This window comes from Hyla sarda, chromosome 4 (assembly GCF_029499605.1).
Source record: "Hyla sarda isolate aHylSar1 chromosome 4, aHylSar1.hap1, whole genome shotgun sequence".
NCBI classification, from domain to species: domain Eukaryota; kingdom Metazoa; phylum Chordata; class Amphibia; order Anura; family Hylidae; genus Hyla; species Hyla sarda.
Window position 1 is genome coordinate 38,836,280 of NC_079192.1, and position 26,203 is coordinate 38,862,482.

At 43.0% G+C, this 26,203-nt stretch overlaps 1 protein-coding gene across 6 annotated transcripts in view; it reads right to left on the reverse strand.

Moving 5' to 3' along the window:
- Positions 1-926: 926 nt before the first annotated feature.
- LOC130367795 (intercellular adhesion molecule 5-like) overlaps positions 927-26,203 on the reverse strand; it is a 62,049-nt gene continuing 36,772 nt past the window's right edge. For all 6 annotated transcript variants that reach the window (XM_056570586.1, XM_056570585.1, XM_056570588.1 and 3 more), the window contains exons 3-7: positions 23,765-24,052; positions 18,935-19,207; positions 13,734-13,964; positions 11,330-11,596; positions 927-1,504 (exon numbers count right to left, since the gene is read on the reverse strand). In XM_056570586.1, coding sequence (XP_056426561.1) covers positions 1,308-1,504; positions 11,330-11,596; positions 13,734-13,964; positions 18,935-19,207; positions 23,765-24,052 — 1,256 coding nt within the window. In that variant the 3' untranslated portion in view covers positions 927-1,307. The remainder of the gene's footprint in view (positions 1,505-11,329; positions 11,597-13,733; positions 13,965-18,934; positions 19,208-23,764; positions 24,053-26,203) is intronic.

A 26,203-nucleotide genomic window follows, 5' to 3' on the forward strand; every position in this document is an offset into this window, starting at 1 on the left:
TGACTACATCTGGGAAATACATTACTGGGTATTCCATCATCACACTGGTATGGGATATAGTCTGCACCATGGCTGCAAGATATACAGTGGTCCCTCAACATACGAGGGTAATTCCTTCCAAATGAACCATCGTTTGTTGAAACCATCGTATGTTGAGGGATCCGTGCAATGTTACATATAGGAGGTTATACTCACCTGTCCCTGCCGCTCCGGACCTGTCACCGCTGCCCTGGATGTTGCCGTCCATCGCTGTCGCTGCGTCCCTGTGGTGTCCCCACCGCTCCGGAACGTCTCTGCTGCCCGGGATCGTCGTTCCTTATCGCCGTCATCATGTATATTGGATGACGGGACGTCGCGCGCGGTGACGTGATGATGACGAAGGAGAGCGCCGGCGATGCAGGGGATCCCGAAGAGGACGGTCCGGAGCCCCGAGGACAGGTAAGTGACCACCGTAAACGGCTATCCGGCGGGTTCGGAAGCAGTCAGCGCTGCCGGATAGCCGTGTATGCGATGGCCCCGATATACAAAAGCATTGTATGTTGATGCTGCCTTCAACATGTGATGGCCTCTGAGAGGCCATCGTATGTTCAAATGATTGTATGTATGGACCATCGTAAGTCGGGGGGGGGTCACTGTACATTATCGACAGACCCCCAAAACACAGATCAAGGTAATAGGAGAAAAGGACCTTTATTAGGGAGCCTGGGTACCCCCTTCTTCACCACAAGATGATAGATAGATAGAAAGATAGATATTAACTAGATATAAGTGTATTGATCTACAGTACGTCTCTCTGTATAATGACTGTGAACCAGTGTTTTCCAATCAGAGTGCCTCCAGCTGTTGCAAAACTACAACTCCCAGTATGCCCGGACAGCCTTCGGCTGTCCGGGCATACTGGGAGTTGTAGTTTTGCAACAGCTGGAGGCACCCTGGTTGGGAAACACTGCTGTAAACAGTTGTGTTGTCTCAGCAGTTTCTAACATTCTATTTTACACTTTCAGCCTAAATCTGATTGGTTGCTGTAGGAAACACTTGTATATTTTTTTTTTCTAAACAAATAATATTTGCTGGAATCTGATTGGCCGTCATAGACAACACCTCCTTTTCCTATTCGTCAGAATTCCCCTCTGTGTCCAGGACAAAGTACAATGATTGGGGTTTCCATGGTGACGGGCAGACATTGTCCTCATTGGCTCCAGAGGCCACAACATGGCGGCTCAGAGAAGAGTCCATATTTACATGGTTGGGGCTCACTGCCCGGGTTATGATGTTCCAATAGGAATTTCAGTCTTACAGCCTCAATATTAAACATTAGATGCGTCATTCGCTGGGCTCTCCGGTGTGGGGCCACTATTTTGGGGTATTTGGCTCTGGGTCAGATTTGTCACTTCATAAGATTCCGTTCTCTCTTTTTTCCACAAGATACACCAGAATGCGACTACAATGGCTACAGTGAGCACTACGCAGATCACTACGCCAATGATCAGTCCAATATTCATTTCTGTAAAGGAAAACAGAGACACCAATCAGTGAGATGTAGATCTGTTCATGCTGAGCTGCCTTGTTCATGAATAGAATTCCTATCTCTATCTTATATGAAGGATAGCCTTATACCTATCTCTATCTTATATGAAGGATAGCCTTATACCTATCTCTATCTTATATGAAGGATAGCCTTATACCTATCTCTATCTTATATGAAGGATAGTCTTATACCTATCTATATCTTATATGAAGGATAGCCTTATGCCTATCCCTATCTTATATGAAGGATAGCCTTATGCCTATCTCTATCTTATATGAAGGATAGTCTTATACCTATCTCTATCTTATATGAAGGATAGCCTTATGCCTATCCCTATCTTATATGAAAAAATAGCCTTATGCCTATCCCTATCTTATATGAAGGATAGCCTTATGCCTATCCCTATCTTATATGAAAAAAAATAGCCTTATGCCTATCCCTATCTTATATGAAGGATAGCCTTATACCTATCCCTATCTTATATGAAGGATAGCCTTATGCCTATCCCTATCTTATATGAAGGATAGCCTCATGCCTATCCCTATCTTATATGAAGGATAGCCTCATGCCTATCTCTATCTTATATGAAGGATAGCCTCATGCCTATCCCTATCTTATATGAAGGATAGCCTTATGCCTATCCCTATCTTATATGAAGAATAGCCTTATGCCTATCTCTATCTTATATGAAGGATAGCCTTATACCTATCTCTATCTTATATGAAGGATAGCCTTATGCCAATCCCTATCTTATATGAAGGATAGCCTTATGCCTATCTCTATCTTATATGAAGGATAGCCTTATGCCAATCCCTATCTTATATGAAGGATAGCCTTATGCCTATCCCTATCTTATATGAAGGATAGCCTTATGCCAATCCTTATCTTATATGAAGGATAGCCTTATGCTTATCCCTATCTTATATGAAGGATAGCCTTATGCCAATCCCTATCTTATATGAAGGATAGCCTTATGCTTATCCCTATCTTATATGAAGGATAGCCTTATACCTATCTCTATCTTATATGAAGGATAGCCTCATACCTATCTCTATCTTATATTAACAATAGCCTTATGCCTATCCCTATCTTATATGAAGGATAGCCTTATGCTTATCCCTATCTTATATGAAGGATAGCCTTATACCTATCCCTATCTTATATGAAGGATAGCCTCATACCTATCTCTATCTTATATTAACAATAGCCTTATGCCTATCCCTATCTTATATTAGCCCCTTAACGACGCAGGACGTATATTTACGTCCTGTGCCGGCTCCGGCGATATAAAGCGGAGTCGCGTTGCGACCCTGCATCACATCACATCACATCTCATCAACGGCCGGGACCCGCGGCAAATACCACACATCGCCGATCGCGGCAATGTGCGATATTAACCCTTTAGAAGCGGCGGTCAAAGCTGACCGCCGCTTCTAAAGTGAAAGTGAAAGTATCCCGGCTAGTCAGTCGGGCTGTTCGGGACCGCCGCGGTGAAATCGCGGTGTCCCGAACAGCTTACAGGACACCGGGAGGGCCCTTACCTGCCTCCTCGGTGTCCGATCGACGAATGACTGCTCTGTGCCTGAGATCCAGGCAGGAGCAGTCAATCACCGATAACACTGATCACAGAAGTGGCGGATCCAGGGGGGGGGGGCAAACGGGGCAATTGACGCCCCCCCCCCCCCCCCCGCTCCCCCCGCTCCCTAGCATGGTGGAGCCGAAGCTGTAAGCTCCGGCTCCACCATTCACTAACCTTACACACACGCTATGCGTACACAGCATGTGAGCTGCGGGGACGAGATCCACTAAAAGCCGGCGCGAGGATGTGACGTCATCGCGCCGTCCCCGCGGCCTGCATACTGGAAGTAAAGGTATGCTCAGGGATTAGGGATATGCGCTATTGTTAGGAGGGGGGGTCAGAGAAAAGGGAATATTTCATGAGGGTCTGCAGGGCAAAGCATAGGGGGCATTATATGTGAAGAGCACATGACAGGGGGGCCCCCTGTCCTGTGCCCTTCACATATAATGTCCCCTGTGCTGTGCCCCTCACATAATGCCCCCTCTGCTGTGCCACACATATAAATTATATGTGTGGGGCACACAGCACAGGGGGCATTATATGTGTGGGGCACAGCACAGGGGGGCATTATATGATATAATGCCCCCCTGTCCTGTGCCCCTGACATATAATGCCCCCTGTGCTGTTCCCCTGACATATAATGCCCCCTGTGCTTTGCCACACATATATATTATATGTGTGGGGCACAGCACAGGGGGCATTATATGTGTGGGGCACAGCACAGGGGGCATTATATGTGTGGGGCACAGGACAGGGGGGCATTATATCATATAATGCCCCCTGTTCTGTGCCCCACACTTATAATGCCCCCCTGTCCTGTGCCCTTCACATATAATGTCCCCTGTGCTGTGCCCCTCACATAATGCCCCCTGTGCTGTGCCACACATATAAATTATATGTGTGGGGCACAGCACAGGGAGCATTATATGTGTGGGGCACAGCACAGGGGGCATTATATGTGTGGGGCACAGGACAGGGGGAATTATATCATATAATGCCCCCTGTGCTGTGCCCCACACTTATAATGCCCCCTGTGCTGTGCCCCTCACATATATTGCCCCCTGTGCTGTTCCCCTCACATATATTGCCCCCTGTGCTGTGTCCCACACATATAATGCCCCCTGTGCTGTGCCCCTCACATATAATTCCCCATCATGCGCCCCTCATATATAATGCTCCCATCATGCGCCCCTCACATATAATGCTCCCTGTGCTGTGCCCCTCACATATAATGCCCCCATTCTTTGCCCCTCACATATAATGCCCCCATCATGCGCCCCTCATATAGAATGCCCCCTGTGCTGTGCCCTTCACATATAATGTCCCCATCATGCGCCCCTCACATATAATGCCCCCTGTGCTGTGCCCCTCACATATAATGCCCCCATCATGCGCCCCTCACATATAATGCCCCCTGTGCTGTGCCCCTCACATATAATGTTCCTGTCATGTGCTCCAAACATATAATGCCCCCTGTGCTGTGCCCCTCACATATAATGCCCCCTGAGGGGACAGGACATGGGGCTTTATATGTGAAGGGCACAGCACAGGGGGCATTATATGTGAGGGGCGCATGATGGGGGCATTATATGTGAGGGGCACAGCACAGGGGGCATTATATGTGCGGGACGCATGATGGGGGCATTATATGTGCGGGACGCATGATGGGGGGTTTATATATGAGGGGCACATGATGGAGGCATTATATGTGAGGGGCAAAGAATGGGGGCATTATATGTGAAGGGCACAGGGGGCATTAAATGTGTGGGGCACATGACAGGAGCATTATAAGTGAGGGGCACAGCACAGAGGGCATTATTATGTGGGGAGAACAGGACGGGTCATAATTATTATATGTAGGGGTACAAGATGGGGCATTATTACTATATGTGAAGGCACAGAGTGTTTTGCCTTTCAGAAGTATAGTGTATATTATGAGGAATTTCTGGGGTGGTACATTTTTTAGGGGCCACAATACATTACGATATTTTACTCAGAGGGTGCACTGCACAGCAAGTTATATTCAGAGAGTGCAGTGTGTGGTAGTATTAGATTTAGAGGGCACAGTATGTGTTAGTATTATATTCAGTGGGTACAGTGTGTGATAGTATTATATTTAGAGGGTGCAGTGTGTGATAGTATTATATTTAGAGGGTGCAGTGTGTGACAGTATTATATTTAGAGGGTGCAGTGTGTGATAGTATTATATTTAGAGGGTGCAGTGTGTGACAGTATTATATTCAGAGGGTGCAGTGTTTGGTAGTGTTAAATTTAGAGGGCACAGTGTGTGGTAGTATTATATTCAGAGGGTGCAGCGTGTGGTAGTCTTATATTCAGAGAGTGCAGTGTGTGGTAGTATATTTAGAGGGCACAGTGTGTGATAGTATTATATTCAGAGGGTGTGGTGTGTGATAGTATTATATTCAGAGGGTACAGTGTATGGCGGTATTATATTCAGAGGGTACAGTGTGTTGTATATTCAGGGGGTACAGTGTGTCAGAATTATATTCAGAGGGTGTGTGCCAGTATTATATTCAAAGAATACAGTGTTTGGCAGTATTATAATAATTATTGTTTTCATATAGAGGATCAGAATGTGCTGACATAGTGAGGAGACGTCTGGGCATCAAGTTCTGCAGAGAGAAGATTTAGCTGGAACAAATCCTGGCGGTATGTACCATCTGAATTAGATAAGGAAAGACTATAGAGAAGACGTCACCTGTAATCACTGATATCATTGTGTATTCTCCTCACTATAGAGAAGACGTCACCTGTAATCACTGATCTCTATAGTGAGGAGAATACACAATGATATCAGTGATTGCAGGTGACGTCTTCTCTATAGTGAGAATACACAATGATATCAGTGATTACAGGTGACGTCTTCTCTGTAGTGAGGAGAATACACAATGATATCAGTGATTACAGGTGACGTCTTCTCTATAGTGAGAATACGCAATGATATCAGTGACTACAGGTGACGTCTTCTCTATAGTGAGGAGAATACACAATGATATCAGTGACTACAGGTGACGTCTTCTCTATAGTAAGAATACATAATGATATCAGTGATTACAGGTGACGTCTTCTCTATAGTGAGGAGAATACACAATGATAAGACGTCACCTGTAGTCACTGATATTACTGTGTATTCTCCTCACTATAGAGAAGACGTCACCTGTAGTCACTGATATCATTGTGTATTCTCCTCACTATAGAGAAGAGTTCATCTGTAATCACTAATATCATTGTGTATTCTCCTCACTATAGAGAAGACGTCACCTGTAGTCACTGATATCATTGTGTATTCTCCTCACTATAGAGAAGATGTCACCTGTAGTCACTGATATCATTGTGTATTCTCCTCACTATAGAGAACACGTCACCTGTAGTCACTGATATCATTGTGTATTCTCCTCACTATAGAGAAAACGTCACCTGTAGTCACTGATATCATTGTGTATTCTCCTCACTATAGAGAAGACGTCACCTGTAGTCACTGATATCATTGTGTATTCCCCTCACTATAGAGAAGACGTCACCTGTAGTCACTGATATCATTGTGTATTCTCCTCTCTATAGAGAAGACGTCACCTGTAGTCACTGATATCATTGTGTATTCTCCTCACTATAGAGAAGACGTCACCTGTAGTCACTGATATCATTGTGTATTCTCCTCACTATAGAGAAGACGTCACCTGTAGTCACTGATATCATTGTGTATTCTCCTCACTATAGAGAAGACGTCACCTGTAGTCACTGATATCATTGTGTATTCTCCTCACTATAGAGAAGACGTCACCTGTAATCACTGATATCACTGTGTATTCTCCTCACTATAGAGAAGACGTCACCTGTAGTCACTGATATCATTGTGTATTCTCCTCACTATAGAGAAGAGGTCATCTGTAATCACTGATATCATTGTGTATTCTCCTCACTATGTCCCATCAGAGCTGGAGTTACTTGTAAGTTCTGCAGTTATGATGGGTGAAACAACAACTCTCAGCATAACCTTACCACTGCTTAGGTCATACTGGGAGCTGTAGTTTTAAATGGTAAAAATTTCTTTAGCACTTTCCCATTCTGTGGCAATTGGTATATTTGATTATTATGCTGACATATGAGCATGGCCAAAAAGTCTTAAACAAGGTTAGGACTGTAGGATACATTTAATAATATTGTAAGTTCTGTAATCTTTTTTTTCTGTGCGCCAACACAAAATACTCTAATAGTGCCCCTCCCGAGACTCGACTCTGGATCCGCCCCTGGATCACAGGCGTGTTAATACACGCCAGTGATCAGCATAGGAGATCAGTGTGTGCAGTGCTATAGGTCCCTATGGGACCTATAACACTGCAAAAAAAAAAAAGTTAAAAAAAAGTGTTGATAAAGGTCATTTAACCCCTTCCCTAATAAAAGTTTGAATCACACCCCTTTTCCCATAAAAAAAAATAAAACAGTTTGAATAAAAAAATTTTTACATATGTGGTATCGCCGCGTGTGTAAATGTCCGAACTATAAAAATGTATAATTAATTAAACTGCACGGTCGATGGCGTACGCGCAAAAAAATTCCAAAGTCCAAAAAAGCGTATTTTTGGTCACTTTTTATACCATTAAAAAATGAATAAAAATCAAAAAAATGATCAAAAAGTCCGATCAAAACAAAAATCATACCGATAAAAACTTCAGATCACAGCGCAAAAAATACCGCCCTGTACATGGAAAAATAAAAAAGTTATAGGGGTCAGAAGCATTTAGTCATGATTTTTTCCAGAAGTACGACAAAATCAAACCTATATAAGTAGGGTATCATTTTAACCGTATGGACCTACAGAATAATGATAAGGTGTCATTTTTACCGAAATATGCACTGCGTAGAAACGGAAGCCCCCAAAAGTTACAAAATGGTGTTTTTTCTTCGATTTTGTCGCACAATGATTTTTTGTTTCTGTTTCGCTGTGAATTTTTGGGTAAAATGACTAATGTCACTGCAAAGTAGAATTGGTGACGCAAAAAATAAGCCATAATATGGATTTTTAGGTGGAAAATTGAAAGGATTAGGATTTTTAAAAGGTAAGGAGGAAAAAACAAAAGTGCAAAAACTGAAAAACCCTGAGTCCTTAAGGGGTTAACAATAGCCTTATGCCTATCCCTATCTTATATGAATGATAATCTTATGCCTATCTCTATCTTATATGAAAAATAGCTTTATGCCTATCTCTATCTTATATGAAGGATAGCCTTATGCTTATCCCTATCTTATATGAAGGATAGCCTTATGCCAATCTCTATCTTATATGAAGGATAGCCCTATGCCTATCTCTATCTTATATTAACAATAGCCTTATGCCTATCCCTATCTTATATGAAGGATAGCCTTATGCCTATCCCTATCTTATATGAAGGATAGCCTTATGCCTCTATCTTATATGAAAAATAGCTTTATGCCTATCTCCATCTTATATGAAGGACAGCCTTATGCCTATCCATATCTTATATGAAGGATAGGCATAAGACTATCTTTCAGATAGGATAGGGATAGGCATAAGGCTATCCTTCAGATAAGATAGTGATAGGCAAAAGGCTATTCTTCATATAAGATAGGGATAGGCATAAGGCTATCCTTCATATAAGATAGGGATAGGCATAAGGCTATCCTTCATATAAGATAGGGATAGGCATAAGGCTATCCTTCATATAAGATAGGGATAGGCATAAGACTATCTTTCATATAGGATGGGGATAGGCAAAAGGCTATTCTTCATGTAAGATGGGGATAAACATAAGGCTCTCCTTCATATAAGATGGGTATAGGCATAACAGGGATGATGTACTTGGAGGGATTCAACAAATGGAAAAGGATTTATGTAAACTAGAGGAATGGTCAGAACTCTGGGCACTGACATGTAATGTGAAAAAGTGTAAGATAATGAACCTGGGATGTAAACACCCTTGGACAGATAACAGAATATGTGACACAGTCCTAACCTCAGTATCTGAGGAAAGGGACTTAGGGTATGTTCACACTGTGGAATTCTGCAAGTATAATTCCGCGCAGTGAACAGTACCGTCAGTGTGAATGGGTCTTCCGAGAGACCCGTCCACACTGCAGAATTTCAGCGGCGGACAATTGTGCCGCTGAAATAGTTCCGCACAAAGAAAAAACATGATCTCTAGTTCCACGAGTACTGCATAGCCATCAATGGTGACAGTGCAGTGCCCCACGGTCCTACCGCCGAAGTATTTTTGGCGGTGGCCGCCTGACGAGTGGAGATTCTGCAGTGCAAACATACCCTTAAAGGTGGCAGACAATGTAATAGAGCAGCGGGAAATGCCAGAAGAATGCTTGGCTGTATAGGGAGAGGTATTAGCAGTAGAGAAGGAAGTGCTCACGGGTGTATGGGGAGAGGTATTAGCAGTAGAAAAAGACAAATGCTAATAGATATATAGGGAGAGGTATTAGCCTTAGAGGGAAGTGCTCAAGGGTGTTTAGGGAGAGGGACTAGCAGTACAAAGAGGGAAGTGCTCATGGGTGTCTATCCCTGTTACAAATCTTTGTGTCATCAGCAAAAAGACCAATACCGAACCATCAATATCGCTGATAAAGAAATAAAAAAAATAAATGGGTCCCAGTACATTTCCCTGAGGTCCCCACTGGTGACAAGATCTTGCTCTGAATATTCTACATTGACTACAACCCTCTGTTGTCTGTCCCTCAGCCACTGCCTAATCCACTCAACAATATGGGAGTCCAAGCTCAGACTGTAGTTTATTGATAAGTCTTCTATGTGGAGAGTGTCAGAAGCCTTACTAACATCTAGATAACCAATGTCTACTGCCCCTCCACCATCTATACAATGTCTATTGCCCCTCCACCATCTATACAATGTCTACTGCCCCTCCACCATCTATACAATGTCTACTGCCCCTCCGCCATCTATACAATGTCTACTGCCCCTCCGCCATCTATACAATGTCTACTGCCCCTCCGCCATCTATACAATGTCTATTGCACCTCCGCCATCTATACAATGTCTACTGCATCTTCACCAACTATACAATGTCTACTGCACCTCCACCATCTATACAATGTCTACTGCCCCTCCGCCATCTATACAATGTCTACTGCCCCTCCGCCATCTATACAATGTCTATTGCACCTCCGCCATCTATACAATGTCTACTGCATCTTCACCAACTATACAATGTCTACTGCACCTCCACCATCTATACAATGTCTACTGCATCGCCGCCATCTATATAATGTCTACTGCCCCTCCGCCATCTATACAATGTCTACTGCCCCTCCGCCATCTATACAATGTCTATTGCACCTCCGCCATCTATACAATGTCTACTGCATCTTCACCAACTATACAATGTCTACTGCACCTCCACCATCTATACAATGTCTACTGCCCCTCCGCCATCTATACAATGTCTACTGCCCCTCCGCCATCTATACAATGTCTATTGCACCTCCGCCATCTATACAATGTCTACTGCATCTTCACCAACTATACAATGTCTACTGCACCTCCACCATCTATACAATGTCTACTGCATCGCCGCCATCTATATAATGTCTACTGCACCTCTTCCATCTATACAATGTCTACTGTACCTACACCATCTCTTATTTTAGTTACCCAATCAAAAGAATCAATAAGAATAGTGTGACATGATCTCCCTGAAGTAAACCAATGTTGTTTTTCATCCTGCAATCCATGGGATTTTAGATGTACCGCAATCATATCCTTTAGGATGGTTTCCATTAAATTCCCCCTTATCGATGTCAGGCTTACTGGTCTATAGTTGCAGATTCCTCTCTACTACCTTTTTGTGAATGGGCACAACATTTGGTATTTTCCAATCTTCCGGGACAACTCCTGTTACCAGTGATTGGTTAAATAAATCTGTTAATTGTTTTGCTAGTATATAGCTAAGCTCTTTTAATAATTTTGGAAGAATCCCATCAGGCCCCTGTGACTTATTTGTCTTTACTTTAGACAGCTGACATAGAACCTCTTCCTCTGTAAATACACATGCATCATATGATTCATTAATCTGCCCCCTAACTGAGGTCCTTTTTCTTCATTTTCTTCTGTAAAAAGAACATTGAGGCAGTACACTAGTCCTTTATCCTCTTCTACTTACCTTCCTTCTTTTGTTTTTAATCATTGACAACTCCTTTATTTCAAGGATATTGTTACTCACCAGACACAACCGTCACCTCCCGCTTTGTACTTGATTCTCCATGCTGGTTCCTGGCCACACATATGTAGGTTCCACTGTGGGTCTGAGCTGCTGTGCGGATAATGACTGAGCTTTTATCTGCGGAGTATGTGACCTTGGCATTATTGGGGATCTGCCAACTGTATGTGGGATCCGGTAACCCCTCCGACTTACACGTTATATTTAGTGGATCTCCTATTGTAATTTTTGCATTGGTAGAAACAGTCAGGACTGGGATCATTGGTTTATCTGAGGGAAAAAAGGAAAATAGATGTTTTTATAAGAAATCTTGAAAATGGATATCCACAAGGTGGCGCAAAAGAATAGGGGGTGGGACCACTATAATCTGTGTTCTCCCGATTGTCACATTGACTGTTTCATAGGATTTCCCCCTATTATGGCCTTCTAATCAGGACACCAATTTTTCTTCTTGGACCCAGTATAAATTAGGGAGACTTGAAGGCAATGCTTCCTGGGAGAATATATGCTAATTAGCTTCTCTATTGCCACCTATAGGACAGAGGTTTTTTTCTGTGGACTTACCATATATACTCGAGTATAAGCAAACCCGAATATAAGCCAAGGCCCCTAATTTCACGCCAAAAACCCAGGAAAAGTTATTGACTTGACTATAAGCCTAGGGTGGGAAATACATCATCCCCTCATGTAATCATCCAGACCCCCTTCATCACATCCCCCCCCCCCATCGGCTGTCCGGGCATGCTGGGAGTTGTGGTTTTGAAACCTCTGGATTGGTTGAAGACCAATGCGGCCTTTGTCATCATCCAGCCCCCCCCCCCCTTTGTTTTGTACTCACCTCCCCTCGGCGGGAAGTTAGGGTGAGCTGGTCCGGGCCATCTATGCTGCAGGGACCGTCCGGTGGGGATGGTTAGTCGTTGTGGGCTGTCCATTTTCACCGGGGGGGGCCCTCTTCTTCGCGTTTCGGGCCTGCCCTGGAGTAGTGATGTTGCCTTGACGACGATGCACAGGGACGTTCATACGCAACGTCCCTGTGTGTCGTCATCAAGGCAACGTCACTAGTCCGGGGCCTAGCCCGGAGCGTAGAAGAGGGCCCCCTGGTTAAAAAGGACAGACTGCAATGACTAACCATCCCCACCGGACGGTCCCTGCAGCATAGGTGGCCCGGACCAGCTCACCCTAACTTCCCACCGAGAGGAGGGGGGGGGGGGGGGGCTGGATGATGACGAAGGCCGCAGTGGTCTTCAACCTGCTGACCTCCAGAGGTTTCAAAACTACAACACCCAGCATGCCAGGACAGCCGATGGCTGTCCGGGCAAGCTGGGAGTTGTAGTTTTGAAACCTCTGGAGGTCCGCAGGTTGAAGACCACTGAGAAGGGATTGGCAGGCGGAGAGTTCACTCGAGTATAAGCCGAGGGGGGCGTTTTCCGCACGAAAAATCGTGCTGAAAAACTCGGCTTATACTCGAGTATATACGGTATAATTCTGTCCAGTAGTGGACATTACAGCTCCTAGAAAGGCTGTCACACAGTTTTCCTAGACTCCTGATTTCCCTGGAGTGGGTTAAATTTTCGTAAATGAGTACACAGGTTTGAGAGCAATAGGAAAGCTGGATGAATATGCTATTCATAATTGGTGACACATTTATTTGTCTCCAATTTACTTATAAGCCAAGGCAAGAAGTGACTACAAAGAGCATCTCTTGATCTGGAGGACCAAGTACAGAAGTGATTTTCCAGGCAAAATTTCCTGAATAGCCATCCTTGGCCTCATGTAATACTTTATTTGCCCTTTTTGTGGCGCTGCAGGGTAGCTGTCCACTTGCTGCCAATTTTCCCTAGAGATTTGAGCTGATTGCTGGGGGTTACTTTTCATTACCAAGAGCAACTGCTAATTACTCCTGCAGTGGCCTCTGCTGGAGAAATGTGGCATTACATGGACCCATTCAAAAATAAAAAATCCACTAGAGGAAAATGTCTTCTTTTTTTTGTTTTTGTTACTGTATATATGCAAAACTTCACGGCATACATAAGATGCGTTCAGTAAGATCATGTGACACCTAGGCTCATCCTTCCCTAGTCCGTGCTCATCATATAGGAGCTATGTTAGCCACTGAGGCTGGTAACTTTGTGATGGTATTGGACATACAGTATTTATTCTCTCTTTTGTATGCTTTTATGTTTTGCCTATAGAAAGTAACATAAAAAGAGAAGAGAAAATGTTTCCCGTAGCTGATACAGAACGTGGTTATTGTTTGCTGTGTATCCGTTTTCTACAGCAGCTCTGCCCCCTACAGCTCAGGACAAGGCTATGTCAATGCTCGGTAAAGATGCTGATAAAGATTGTTCTATGCCGTATAAGTTTAGCGTAACAATGACGACAAGATCATAGAGGGCAGCAGACGTACATTGCACGGTTACATTGATCTCCTTCGATACGTTTCCTCTCTGGTTTGTTGCCTGACATGTATAAATCCCGGACATGTCTCTTGTTATTATATCTCTGTCCTTTATATAACGTCCATCGGCTCCGCATTCTACTATCGGCTTTGGGTTTCCGTCAGCCTGACATGAAAATGTCTGTCCTTCTACCAAAGGTAAAATCAAGGGGCAAGAACTTTCAGGGAACTCTGGGGGATCTGAAATGGAAATAAAAACATTAACTATCACATCTATCATTTCTATATCATATCTATCCAGGAACAGCCCTACCATGGGACCCGGTGGGACCATTGGTCCCAAGTGGCACTTTGCTGCATTTTTTTTTTTTTGGGCCACCTAGGTCCATGGTCGGACTGGCTCTGCTCACAGTTCTAAAGTGGCCGCGGCACTAGCGCAGCCTGAGCTGCTTAATAGTGTAGTGGCCACTTTAAGACAGGGAGCCGGTAGGGACTTCGTGCAAGTGGCGTTCCTCCGCAGACCTGCACAGGAGAAGGTCAGTGACATCACTCATCAGGCTGACGATGGAGAGCAGAAGCGCTGTTCAGCCCCTATGAGTGTGTTTATATGTGTCTGTGTGTTGGGGGAGAAATCTGCTACTTACCTAATGTGGGGAAACTATGCTGCCTACCTAATGTGGGGCAACTGCTGCCTACCTAATCCTGCAGATTAATGGGAGTTGCATTGATGTGGAGCTCTTGAATTTGTAGTGCAATTTTATAGCATAGTACTTTTTTTTCTTTTGGACCCAGACAGCACAATAGAGAACCTATATAGATGCACCAAACTGACACAGTATTATGAGTAAATATAAATCTTTATTATAATCAGATAAGATAAAACATGATAAAAAATCAGCAGCAGTTAGAAAGAAAACGACTCCGAACACAAATATTAAATAATGTCCAATAGGCACATGGAATGGCACATAAATATAGGTATACAATACTCAATGAAAAGTGGACTTAAAAACAAGCCACAATACATGTATATATATATAAAGAATACACCTAAAGGTGCCTAAGTAAACCCAGTACACTAATGTAAACAAAAAGGACATATACAGAAGTGTAGCTAGTATAGTGTCATTTGCCCAGTGCTATCGGCAGTATGAATACAGGGAGACAAGGATGTTGACCATACATATCTGAGGGGAAACAAACCACCTCGGTAAAAGTTGGAGCATCGGTTGTCCCTGAAAAAAGTTTTATTAAACATATAAGACTGTCCATGCACCTAGCCAACTGACACCCAGCTATACTTACAAAGGTCGGGAGACTAGGGGTAGGCTCCTGACCTTTGTAAGTATAGCTGGGTGTCAGTTGGCTAGGTGCATGGACAGTCTTATATGTTTAATAAAACTTTTTTCAGGGACAACCGATGCTCCAACTTTTACCGAGGTGGTTTGTTTCCCCTCAGATATGTATGGTCAACATCCTTGTCTCCCTGTATTCATACTGCCGATAGCACTGGGCAAATGACACTATACTAGCTACACTTCTGTATATGTCCTTTTTGTTTACATTAGTGTACTGGGTTTACTTAGGCACCTTTAGGTGTATTCTTTATATATATATATACATGTATTGTGGCTTGTTTTTAAGTCCACTTTTCATTGAGTATTGTATACCTATATTTATGTGCCATTCCATGTGCCTATTGGACATTATTTAATATTTGTGTTCGGAGTCGTTTTCTTTCTAACTGCTGCTGATTTTTTATCATGTTTTATCTTATCTGATTATAATAAAGATTTATATTTACTCATAATACTGTGTCAGTTTGGTGCATCTATATAGGTTCTCTAGTATTTTTGGGCACCGAACAGTGGTTTATACCCTGTTTGTTTTTGGCCTCAATTTATTGGTTTATATCCAGACAGCACAATGTCTTGGGCTCGACCTCTATCTATCTATCTATCTATCTATTTATCTATCTATCTCGTATCAATCTATCTCAAATCTATCTATCTATTTACCTATCTATCTATCTTTCTCATATCTATCTATCTAATGCAAATAAAATGGCACTACCAATATCCAGAGTAAAGAAGAAATTCGGGGTGCCCGCATATCTGGAACCTGGGTCCGCCGGTTCCTTAATCCAGACAAAGAAAATATGATGCAGCACTCCACAGGTAGCAAATAAGGTGGTTTTATTCCATCATGTGCATAGACAACGTTTCACCAGTCTCACACTGGCTTTTTCAAGTGAATAATAGTGATACAGGTGGGTATTTATAGACCGCCCACTGGGTCATGTGACACAAGCAATGCATGATTTACATATGTAAACAGAGACGATCATGGTACATTGTGCAATAAATAATGCAAAAACATAGTGCTAAATTCATATATAAACATACAGTAATCATCAGTTATATAAACATATACGTTTTACTTAAAATGTAGATAGTGCAGTGACTGATCCATAATTACGTGTATAGCCGTGAATGCCTTCCGGGGTCCCACCACGAGGTTTCCTGATCCCAGGCGCCAAAGCGCCGGGTGTGTAGTGTGCATCAAAGCAGAAGAGAAGTACTTCCGGGTCGGGAGAGCGCGTCCTCGTATCCATAGAATCAATTCACTGGTCAAGACCAGTATATGGAGGGTTAATCCAATCACTTTTCCAATAGATTACCCCTTGGGGCAATCAAATAGTACCCTAATTTCCCATATACCAACTAAAATGCATATACTTTATTAAAAACTAATCAAAGATAAACCACACATTTAAAAAGTATCAGAGCAGTATTCCTTAGTTTGGATCTAATGTCTTGTAGTATCTCTCTCACTGAGATTGTTTATTGATATCTGTTGCTGAGTGTGCCTGCAGCTCACACTCTGCTTACTCCGGAAACTGCTCTGATATGGTTAAAACACCCTACTCAGCCCCCCCCCCCCCCCCCGACATGTTTCGCTACTATGTAGCTTTGTCAAGAGGTATAGGACTTCAGAAACCCCATACCTCTTGACAAAGCTACATAGTAGCGAAACATGTCGGGGGGGGGGGCTGAGTAGGGTGTTTTAACCATATCAGAGCAGTTTCCAGAGTAAGCAGAGTGTGAGCTGCAGGCACACTCAGCAACAGATATCAACAAACAATCTCAGTGAGAGAGATACTACAAGACATTAGATCAAAACTAAGGAATACTGCTCTGATACTTTTTAAATGTGTGGTTTATCTTTGATTAGTTTTTAATAAAGTATATGCATTTTAGTTGGTATATGGGAAACTCGTATCCATAGAAACCCGACTCCAGACTTCCGGAGTCAGGTTTCTATGGATACGAGGACGCGCTCTCCCGACCCGGAAGTACTTCTCTTCTGCTTTGATGCACACTACACACCCGGCGCTTTGGCGCCTGGGATCAGGAAACCTCGTGGTGGGACCCCGGAAGGCATTCACGGCTATACACGTAATTATGGATCAGTCACTGCACTATCTACATTTTAAGTAAAACGTATATGTTTATATAACTGATGATTACTGTATGTTTATATATGAATTTAGCACTATGTTTTTGCATTATTTATTGCACAATGTACCATGATCGTCTCTGTTTACATATGTAAATCATGCATTGCTTGTGTCACATGACCCAGTGGGTGGTCTATAAATACCCACCTGTATCACTATTATTCACTTGAAAAAGCCAGTGTGAGACTGGTGAAACGTTGTCTATGCACATGATGGAATAAAACCACCTTCTTTGCTACCTGTGGAGTGCTGCATCATATTTGCTCTATCTATCTCATATCTATTTATCTATCTATCTATCTCATATCTATCTATCTATCTATCTATCTATCTCATATCTATCTATCTATCTCATATCTATCTATCTATCTATCTATTTATCTATCTATCTCATATCTATTTATCTATCTATCTCATATCTATCTATCTATTTATCTATCTATCTATCTCATATCTATCTATCTATTTATCTATCTATCTATCTATCTCATATCTATCTATCTATTTATCTATCTATCTATCTATCTATCTCATATCTATCTATCTATTTATCTATCTATCTATCTCATATCTATCTATCTATCTATTTATCTATCTATCTATCTCATATCTATCTATCTATCTATCTATCTCATATCTATCTATTTATCTATCTATTTATCTATCTATCTATCTATCTATCTCATACATATCTATCTATCTATCTCATATCTATCACAAATCTATCTATAAGGATCCCACCATAGCACATGAAGTCCATACAAAAGTGTGTTTTTATTTCATTAAAAAAAAAGAGTGCCAATTCATGTACTTATCATATGGAGTTTGTATTTTTTGTGATATGCTTTGGCCCTGTGATGCTGGTGGAGCCCCCCTCATGAATAGTAGGTGTGAGTGGTTGTTTATCAGTATTTTGTACCTGAGCATTGTGGCTGATCTGCATCATAGTGGGAATAGATGCCTAATCTGCCCTTGTACCAGTAACCAGTAAGAATGGCCGCTCCTCTTTCTTTCTTTTTTTTTTTTTAATGATTTTTCCCCTCCATTTTTCTGTGATCTTTTCACGTGGTGTATTAATTACTAATATAAATATTTATGCAAAAAATATATACAGTGACCCCCCGACCTACGATGGCCCCGACATACAAAAGCATCGTATGTTGAAATTATCGTATGTCGGGACCATGACATAAAAGGCTATCCGGCAGTGCAGACTGCTTCAGCTGCCGCCGGCTAGCCATTTAGTGTGCCCCGTGTGCTCCGGTGATGGTCACTCACCTGTCCCTGACGCTCCGGACCGTCCTTTTCAGGATCCCCTGCATCGCCATCGCTCTCCATCATCGTCATCCAATAGGAGCAGCGTGCGCAGCGACTTGATGACAGCGATGAAGAGCGACGATCTCGGTCAGCAGAGAAGGTCCGAAGCGGTGGGGACACCCCGGGGATGTGGTGACAGCGATGGAGGGCGACATCCAGGGCAGCGGTGACGGTCCGGAGTGGCAGGGACAGGTGAGTATAACCTCCTATATGTAACATTGCACGGATCCCTCAACATACGATGGTTCATTTGGAACGGATTACCATCGTATGTTGAGGGACCACTGTAAGGTTTTATACTGCAAAAGAGATGAGTTGTCTTCGAAACTCTTATGGACAATGAGTAGCTCAAACACAACCACAAAACACTTACATTGTATTTGTAGGGTCTGAAATAAAGATCGGGATATGCCCAAATTCTCAATAATATAAGCTGTGCAGGTGACGACAAGGCTCAGAGTTCTCCTGCTTGCTGTGAATGTGTGGGTCAGCATAGAGGTCTCCTCCCTCCGCTCTTCTTTACCATCCACACTAATAGACAGACCATAAGGCTCGGGTCGTTTGTTAGTTATATGACAAGTAGCCGTCACATTCTCACCCAGGTCTGTGACATTTCTGGATAGAGAAAAACTCACGGCAGGAGGCTCTGGGAAAGAGGATTGAGAAGTTGTTACTATGAGCAGATACAGGAGGTGACATTTACCATCATCTGTAGCATAGTCAGGATAAGCGGAAGGGCTCCTACAATACTACTACAGCTAAGGCTGGGTTCACACTACGTTTTCTCCCATACGGGAGCGCATACGGCAGGGGGGAGCTAAAACCTTGCGCTCCCGTATGCCTTTGTATGCGCTCCCGTATGTCATTCATTTCAATGAGCCGACCGGAGTGAAACGTTCGCTCCGGTCGGCTCATTTTTGCGCCGTATGCGCTTTTACAACCGGACCTAAAACCGTGGTTGACCACAGTTTTAGGTCCGGTTGTAAAAGCGCATACGGCGCAAAAATGAGCCGACCGGACCGAACGTTTCACTCCGGTCGGCTCATTGAAATGAATGACATACGGGAGCGCATACGGTGACATACGGGAGCGCGAGCTTTTAGCTCCCCCCTGCCGTATGCGCTCCCGTATGGGAGAAAACGTAGTGTGAACCCAGCCTAATACTAAGGAACATGCACCTTAAATATCAACATAAGAATCCCCAGATGTCAACTGGTGCCAGAAAGTGAAGCAGATTTGTAAATTACTTCTATTAAAAAATCTTAATCCCTCCAGTACTTATTAGCTGCTGAATTCTACAGAGGAAATTCTTTTCTTTTTGGAACACAGAGCTCTCTTCTGACATCATGACCACAGTGCTCTCTGCTGACATCTCTGTCCATTTCAGGAACTGTCCAGAGTAGAAAAAAAAATCTCCATAGCAAACATATGCTGCTCTGGATAGTTTCTAAAATGGACAGAGATGTCAGCAGAGAGCACTGTGGTCATGATGTCAGCGGAGAGCTCTGTGTTCCAAAAAGAAAATAATTCCCTCTGTAATATTCAGCAGCTAATAACTACTGGAAGGATTAAGATTTTTTTACTAGAAGTAATTTACAAATCTGTTTAACTTTCTGGCACCAGTTGATTCAGAAAAAAAAAGTTTTCCACCGGAGTACCCCTTTAATCCAACCAATCCTCCAACTCCCGGAATGTTGCACCATATACTATACCAGTGGTTCCCAACCAAAGCGCCTCCAGCTGTTGCGAAACTACAACCCCCAGCATGCTGGGAGTTGTAGTTTTGCAACAGCTGGAGGCACCCTTGGTAGGGAAACACTGACCTATACTATATACTACTATATAGTCCAACATGCTGGGAGCTGGGAGTTGTGCTGAGCCACAGGATGTATCCAGGACATGCTGGGAGTTGTAGTTAGTAACTAACAGCAACTCCCAAATTTAATTTAAAAAAAGCGATCAAAAAGTTACATTAAAACGAAAATGGTACTGTTGAAAACTGCAGATCGGGGCGCAAAAAAATGAGCCCTCATACAGTCCCATTTAAGAAGAAATAAAAAAAAGTTATAGGGGTCAGAAGAGGAAAAAAAATTCCCTGCATATGTTTATCCTGTGATGTCACGCATATATAATGAATTATGCAAATTAGCATGGCCAGTATTTTATTTTTGCAAGAAAGGTGGCAACTCTACTGGCACCGGATCTGAATACGTCATCAATAAACCGATTATTCCTTATGTTTAAAATGGGTACTCCCGTGGATCAACTGGTGCCAGAAAGTTAAACAGATTTGTAAATTACAAATATGTCAAAAATGGAGAGGCTCCTGTGGAAAGTTTCACCAAGTGACCTGGGCAGCTCAAACTGGCACCTGTACCTAAGGTGTCTGAAAAAGGCTACTAAATAATGGAAACTATTGAGGCTCAAGGTCTGTAGATAAAGTACACACTTGTTTATTGATAAATAATAAAAATAAACAATAGGATATCAAACTGACACTCTGGGATCACAGGGCCCTTGTGTAGCCGTGGTCGGGAAACCGCATACGGCCGAAAAAGCAGCCGACCGGAGGCTGCGGTTCACTCCAATCGGTTCCCTATACGGCTGAGTGCGGGCGCCGCATTTAAGCCCCGCCCACCCCTCCTCCCAGCCGTATACGGGAACCGTAATGACAAACCGTAGTGTGAACCCAGCCTTATTTTGCACTTGTTATCTGTCTTTTGAAATGCAACAGTTCTGTAGCAATTAGGTATCCACACTTTAGAGGTCGCAGAGGTAATGATGTTCCTCAGTGTAGCGATTACAAACAGTCTCTGAATACAGTAATTGTTCAGTCCACTACCGCTGGTAACAGTAGTCAGTGCCGGCAATTGCTTAAAACTATGCGCATAGTATATAATAAATGGAAATCTCTCACCGGTCCAGATGTTGGGATGTCGATCTTATAGTTACCACTCCGTGTTAGTAGCGATGTCTAACAGCCGTCTATGCCCGCTCTCCGGCCGGAGAGCGCACCGCTGGAGTCTCGGCCGACTCCTAATTCCGTGGAGCTTGCTGATGGTGGGCGAAGTATTCGGAGGCTGCAGCGCTTCGGAGTGGCGTCCTCGTGGAGGTAGCACGCGCTTTTGGTCTATGACCGCACGTTCTGTAGATAATCCGTGGTGGTTTCTATAGACTACAGATAGTACAAACGTGGTCTTAGAAGTCTTTTTAGGGGGTCGCTGGACGCGTTTCAGCACCCACTAGGTGCTTTCTTCAGCAGCTAAAGTATATAAGTCCTGGGGGTCCGAGTTGGTTTATTATATAGGGTTAGACTCCGCCCCTCCCAATAATGATGTCACACAAGTAAATAAACATTGTAGTAAATCTTGTTATGTGAATGTCAGTGTTATCAATGAGCCAAATAAAGGGGAACACTACATTTACTAGAGTAAATAGATGTCTATATAAATATATTAATGTCTCAATAGATAAAAATTACTAAGAATAAAATAAATAAATAAATATTGAACAATATATTAAAAAAATACTCTAATTTAGAAACCAATATATAGATAAATAAATAGTTACATATATAAATAAATACATGTATTTTGGTAATATTGATAATATATAAAAAGGGATAAAATATTGGTGTCTTCCATGGATCATTATGATTATATATAACTAGATGGTTCGGAAGACACCTCTTATAGCTACCATATATTCTAGCGTAAATTATATAATATGCCCAGATAATGATAAAATTACAATAAAAATACCAGAAAACACCAATAAGATAGGATTTTCTGGTATTTTTATTTTTATTGTAATTTTATCATTACTGGGCATATTATATAATTTACGCTAGAATATATGATAGCTATAACAGGTGTCTTCCGAACCATCTAGTTATATATATTCATAATGATCCATGGAAGACACCAATATTTTATCCCTTTTTATATATTATCAATATTACCAAATAACATGTATTTATTTATATATGTAACTATTTATTTATCTATATATTGGTTTCTATATTAGAGTATTTTTTTATATATTGTTCATTATTTATTTTATTCTTAGTACCCTTAATCTTAGTAATTTTTATCTATTGAGACATTAATATATTTATATAGACATCTATTTACTCTAGTAAAGTTAGTGTTCCCCTTTATTTGGCTCATTGATAACACTGCCATTCACAAAACAAGATTTACTACAATGTTTATTTACTTGTGTGACATCATTATTGGGAGGGGCGGAGTCTAACCCTATATAATAAACCAACTCAGACCCCCAGGACCTATATACTTTAGCTGCTGAAGAAAGCACCTAGTGGGTGCTGAAACGCGTCCAGCGACCCCCTAAAAAGACTTCTAAGACCACTTTTATACTATCTGCAGTCTATAGAAACCACCACTGATTATTTACAGAACGTGCGGTCATAGACCAAAAGCGCGCGCTACCTCCACGAGGACGCCACTCCGAAGCGCTGCAGCCTCCGAATACTTCGCCCACCATCAGCAAGCTCCACGGAATTAGGAGTCGGCCGAGACTCCAGCGGTGCGCTCTCCGGCCGGAGAGCGGGCATAGACGGCTGGCTGTTAGACATCGCTACTAACACAGAGTGGTAACTATAAGATCGACATCCCAACATCTGGACCGGTGAGAGATTTCCATTTATTATATACTATGCGCATAGTTTTAAGCAATTGCCGGCACTGACTACTGTTACCAGTGGTAGTGGACTGAACAATTACTGTATTCAGAGACTGTTTGTAATCGCTACACTGAGGAACATTATTACCTCTGCTGACCTCTGCTGTCCATTTTAGGAACTGTCCAGAGCAGCATATGTTTGCTATGGAGATTTTCTCCTGCTCTGGACAGTTCCTAAAATGGACAGCAGAGGCCAGCAGAGAGCACTGTGGTCATGACATCAGAGAAATCCAAAAAGAAAAGCATTTCCTCTGCAGTATATAGCCCCTAAAAAGTACTGGAAGGATACATTTTTTTAATAGAAGTAATTTACAAATCTGTTTAACTTTATGGCACCAGTTGATTTAAAGAAAAAAAAGTTTTCCACGGGAGTACCCCTTTAAGGATATGATCATGGCTCTGTTTGTACGTCACTTCACCTTCCATGGATGGTTCTGGTTCTGGGTGAAGGTATCGAGACATTATGATCTGGTGGATAGGAGGAACCCCAACAACTTACCATAGATATATACATTCACCGTAGTCTCATTGGATAAATTAAATAGGTAAGATTCACAGCGGATGGTTTTCAATCCCAGAAGTGAGTAAGAAGCAGTTGGACGGACCCTCCCCTTTACGGTTCCTTCCTCTGTCACAACAGGAATAACATCTAATGGGGCGTCATCTATGGATATGTTCAGTCTGACATCTTGTGGGGGAAATCCATTGGAGACCAGACACTCCATTATAAATATGGTCCCATTCTCTATCCATTCCTGCACCGATATAACAGGAGCTTCCGGCAGCGCTGATATTACGAGAAAAATATATATATTAATGTGAGATATTAGTAGAGCTTTACCAGAATTATGTCAGTTGCCCTATAATTTTATATTGACGGGTCCCGGTCCCAAAAGTCCCTTCAGGTAGAGTCGCTCAAGTCCACAGGGCTCTCCTGCAGGATCCCCCTAGGTCATGATTATTGTATATTACTCATGTACATTTATTATAAGTATTGTACAGTGAATATAAACTATGTATACAGGTTATTAGGATGTTTACACTGTATAGGACCTTCCTAAGGTCATGTGACATGGTCATGTGATATGTGATCACCTGATCACCCAGAGGCACAGGCAACCAGCTACCAATGGGCTTTAGTCCAGCCCCTTGATATATAAGGAGCTGTAGTCTCCACACTAGTCTCTTGAGTTCCTGCTCTTAGTTCCTGGGCAGTAAAGCAAGCACAAGTCCTGTACGAGTTCAGTCCAGTACAGCTAGGCCAAAGCCTACAAGTCTGCAGCCACATCTAATCTGTAAGTCTCATCTATGTCTACAAGTCAAGTCTCTACTGTCCCTACCAAAGTCATAACAGTAGTACAGTGGCCTGCATCATCATTATTATCACTACAGTCCAAGCCTGAGAGGTTCCCTGTGTCCCGGTCACCTCTGTGGAAGTTGTCTATCTGTAAAAAACATTGTACTGCCTTTTTCAGTAAAGTTTCAGTTGCATCAAAACCTGTTTTGGACTCTCATTTAATATATGCCGTTTCTGGGTTGGTTGCCGGGGGTACCCTAAACCATACAACCACTTCCTGGCGTCACGAACACTAGGGGTTTACAACATCTGGCCCCACCACTTCCACTGCTACACCCCGTGGTCCAGCCATACACCGTGGGTCAACACAATATAAAAAAAAAGGTGAAATCTTATCTTTAATATCTTTTAAGCTGAGAGACGATCATATGAAATTAAAGGCCTAAAGCCTAAACTACTAAGAGGTTCTGAGGACAACATCTCCCCTCCTGATATCTGACAGGACCAGCATTGTCAAGGACACATTAGGACAGATTGACTATTGCAATTGAACAATTTTCACCAAGTAACTTGTGTACATGACTTGTACAGTTCTTATGTGTTTTACATACTTTTTAACCTCACCTGACATGGCTTAGTGGTAAAACCATTTAGGCTAGGTTTAAAACCATTTAGGCTAGTTTTTGGAAAATTTTCACTGCAGTTTTTGAGCCAAAGCCAGAAGTGTATTCATAAGGAATAGGACATATAAACATAGGCGTGTGCACGGGGTGTGCCGGGTGTGCCTGGGCGGACCCTAATCAAGCCCAGGCTCAGGGGCGTCACTAGGTCATTTTATTGGGGGCTTGGGCCCCGGATGTCAGCTGCCCCGGCTTTTTTAAAAAATCTTCCTCCATTTTTTTAAATATATTTATAAAACAGTGGGGCCGCTCTGGCCCCTGCGAGGTCCCCTTCGCGGGCACGCAGAAGGGGACCCCGCTCAGGGCAGGTCCTCCGGTCCCAAGATCATTAGGCCGGGGACACTGCTACTTTAGGAGTAGCACACTTCCGTGCGCAGGCACACCCCCTTCCCCGGCTGCTCCGAGCAGGACGGAAGCTCGGAGCTTAAACCACTGCAGAAGCCAGCAGCCAGGCGTGACCAGCAGCCACCCAACCTGATCTACAGCCCGCCCGATGTCATCTGCAGCCCGAAAAGGTAAAAAGGGCGGGGCGGGGGGTTGTTGGGGTCAGGGATCAAAAGATTGTGAAGGAGGGGGTCTGTGGAGGGACAGTCACAGAACAGTGTGAAGAAGTGGTGGCAGAGGGGGCTGGGAAGGGGCAAATGTACAGGAGGAGGGGACAGAGGGGCAGGGGGCAGAGGAGTCTAAAGTAGGGTGCCACCTGGCCGGTATTTATATAACCAATCCACCAACTCCCAGAATGTTGCACCATATACTATACCAGTGTTTCCCAACCAGAGTGCCTCCAGCTGTTGCAAAACTACAACCCCCAGCATGCCCGGACAGCTGTTGGCTGTCCGGGCATGCTGGGAGTTGCAGTTTTGCAACAGCTGGAGGCACCTCTGGTTGGGAAACACTGACCCATACTATATTCTACTATATAGTCCAACATGCTGGGAGTTGTAGTTTTCGTTTGGGGCAG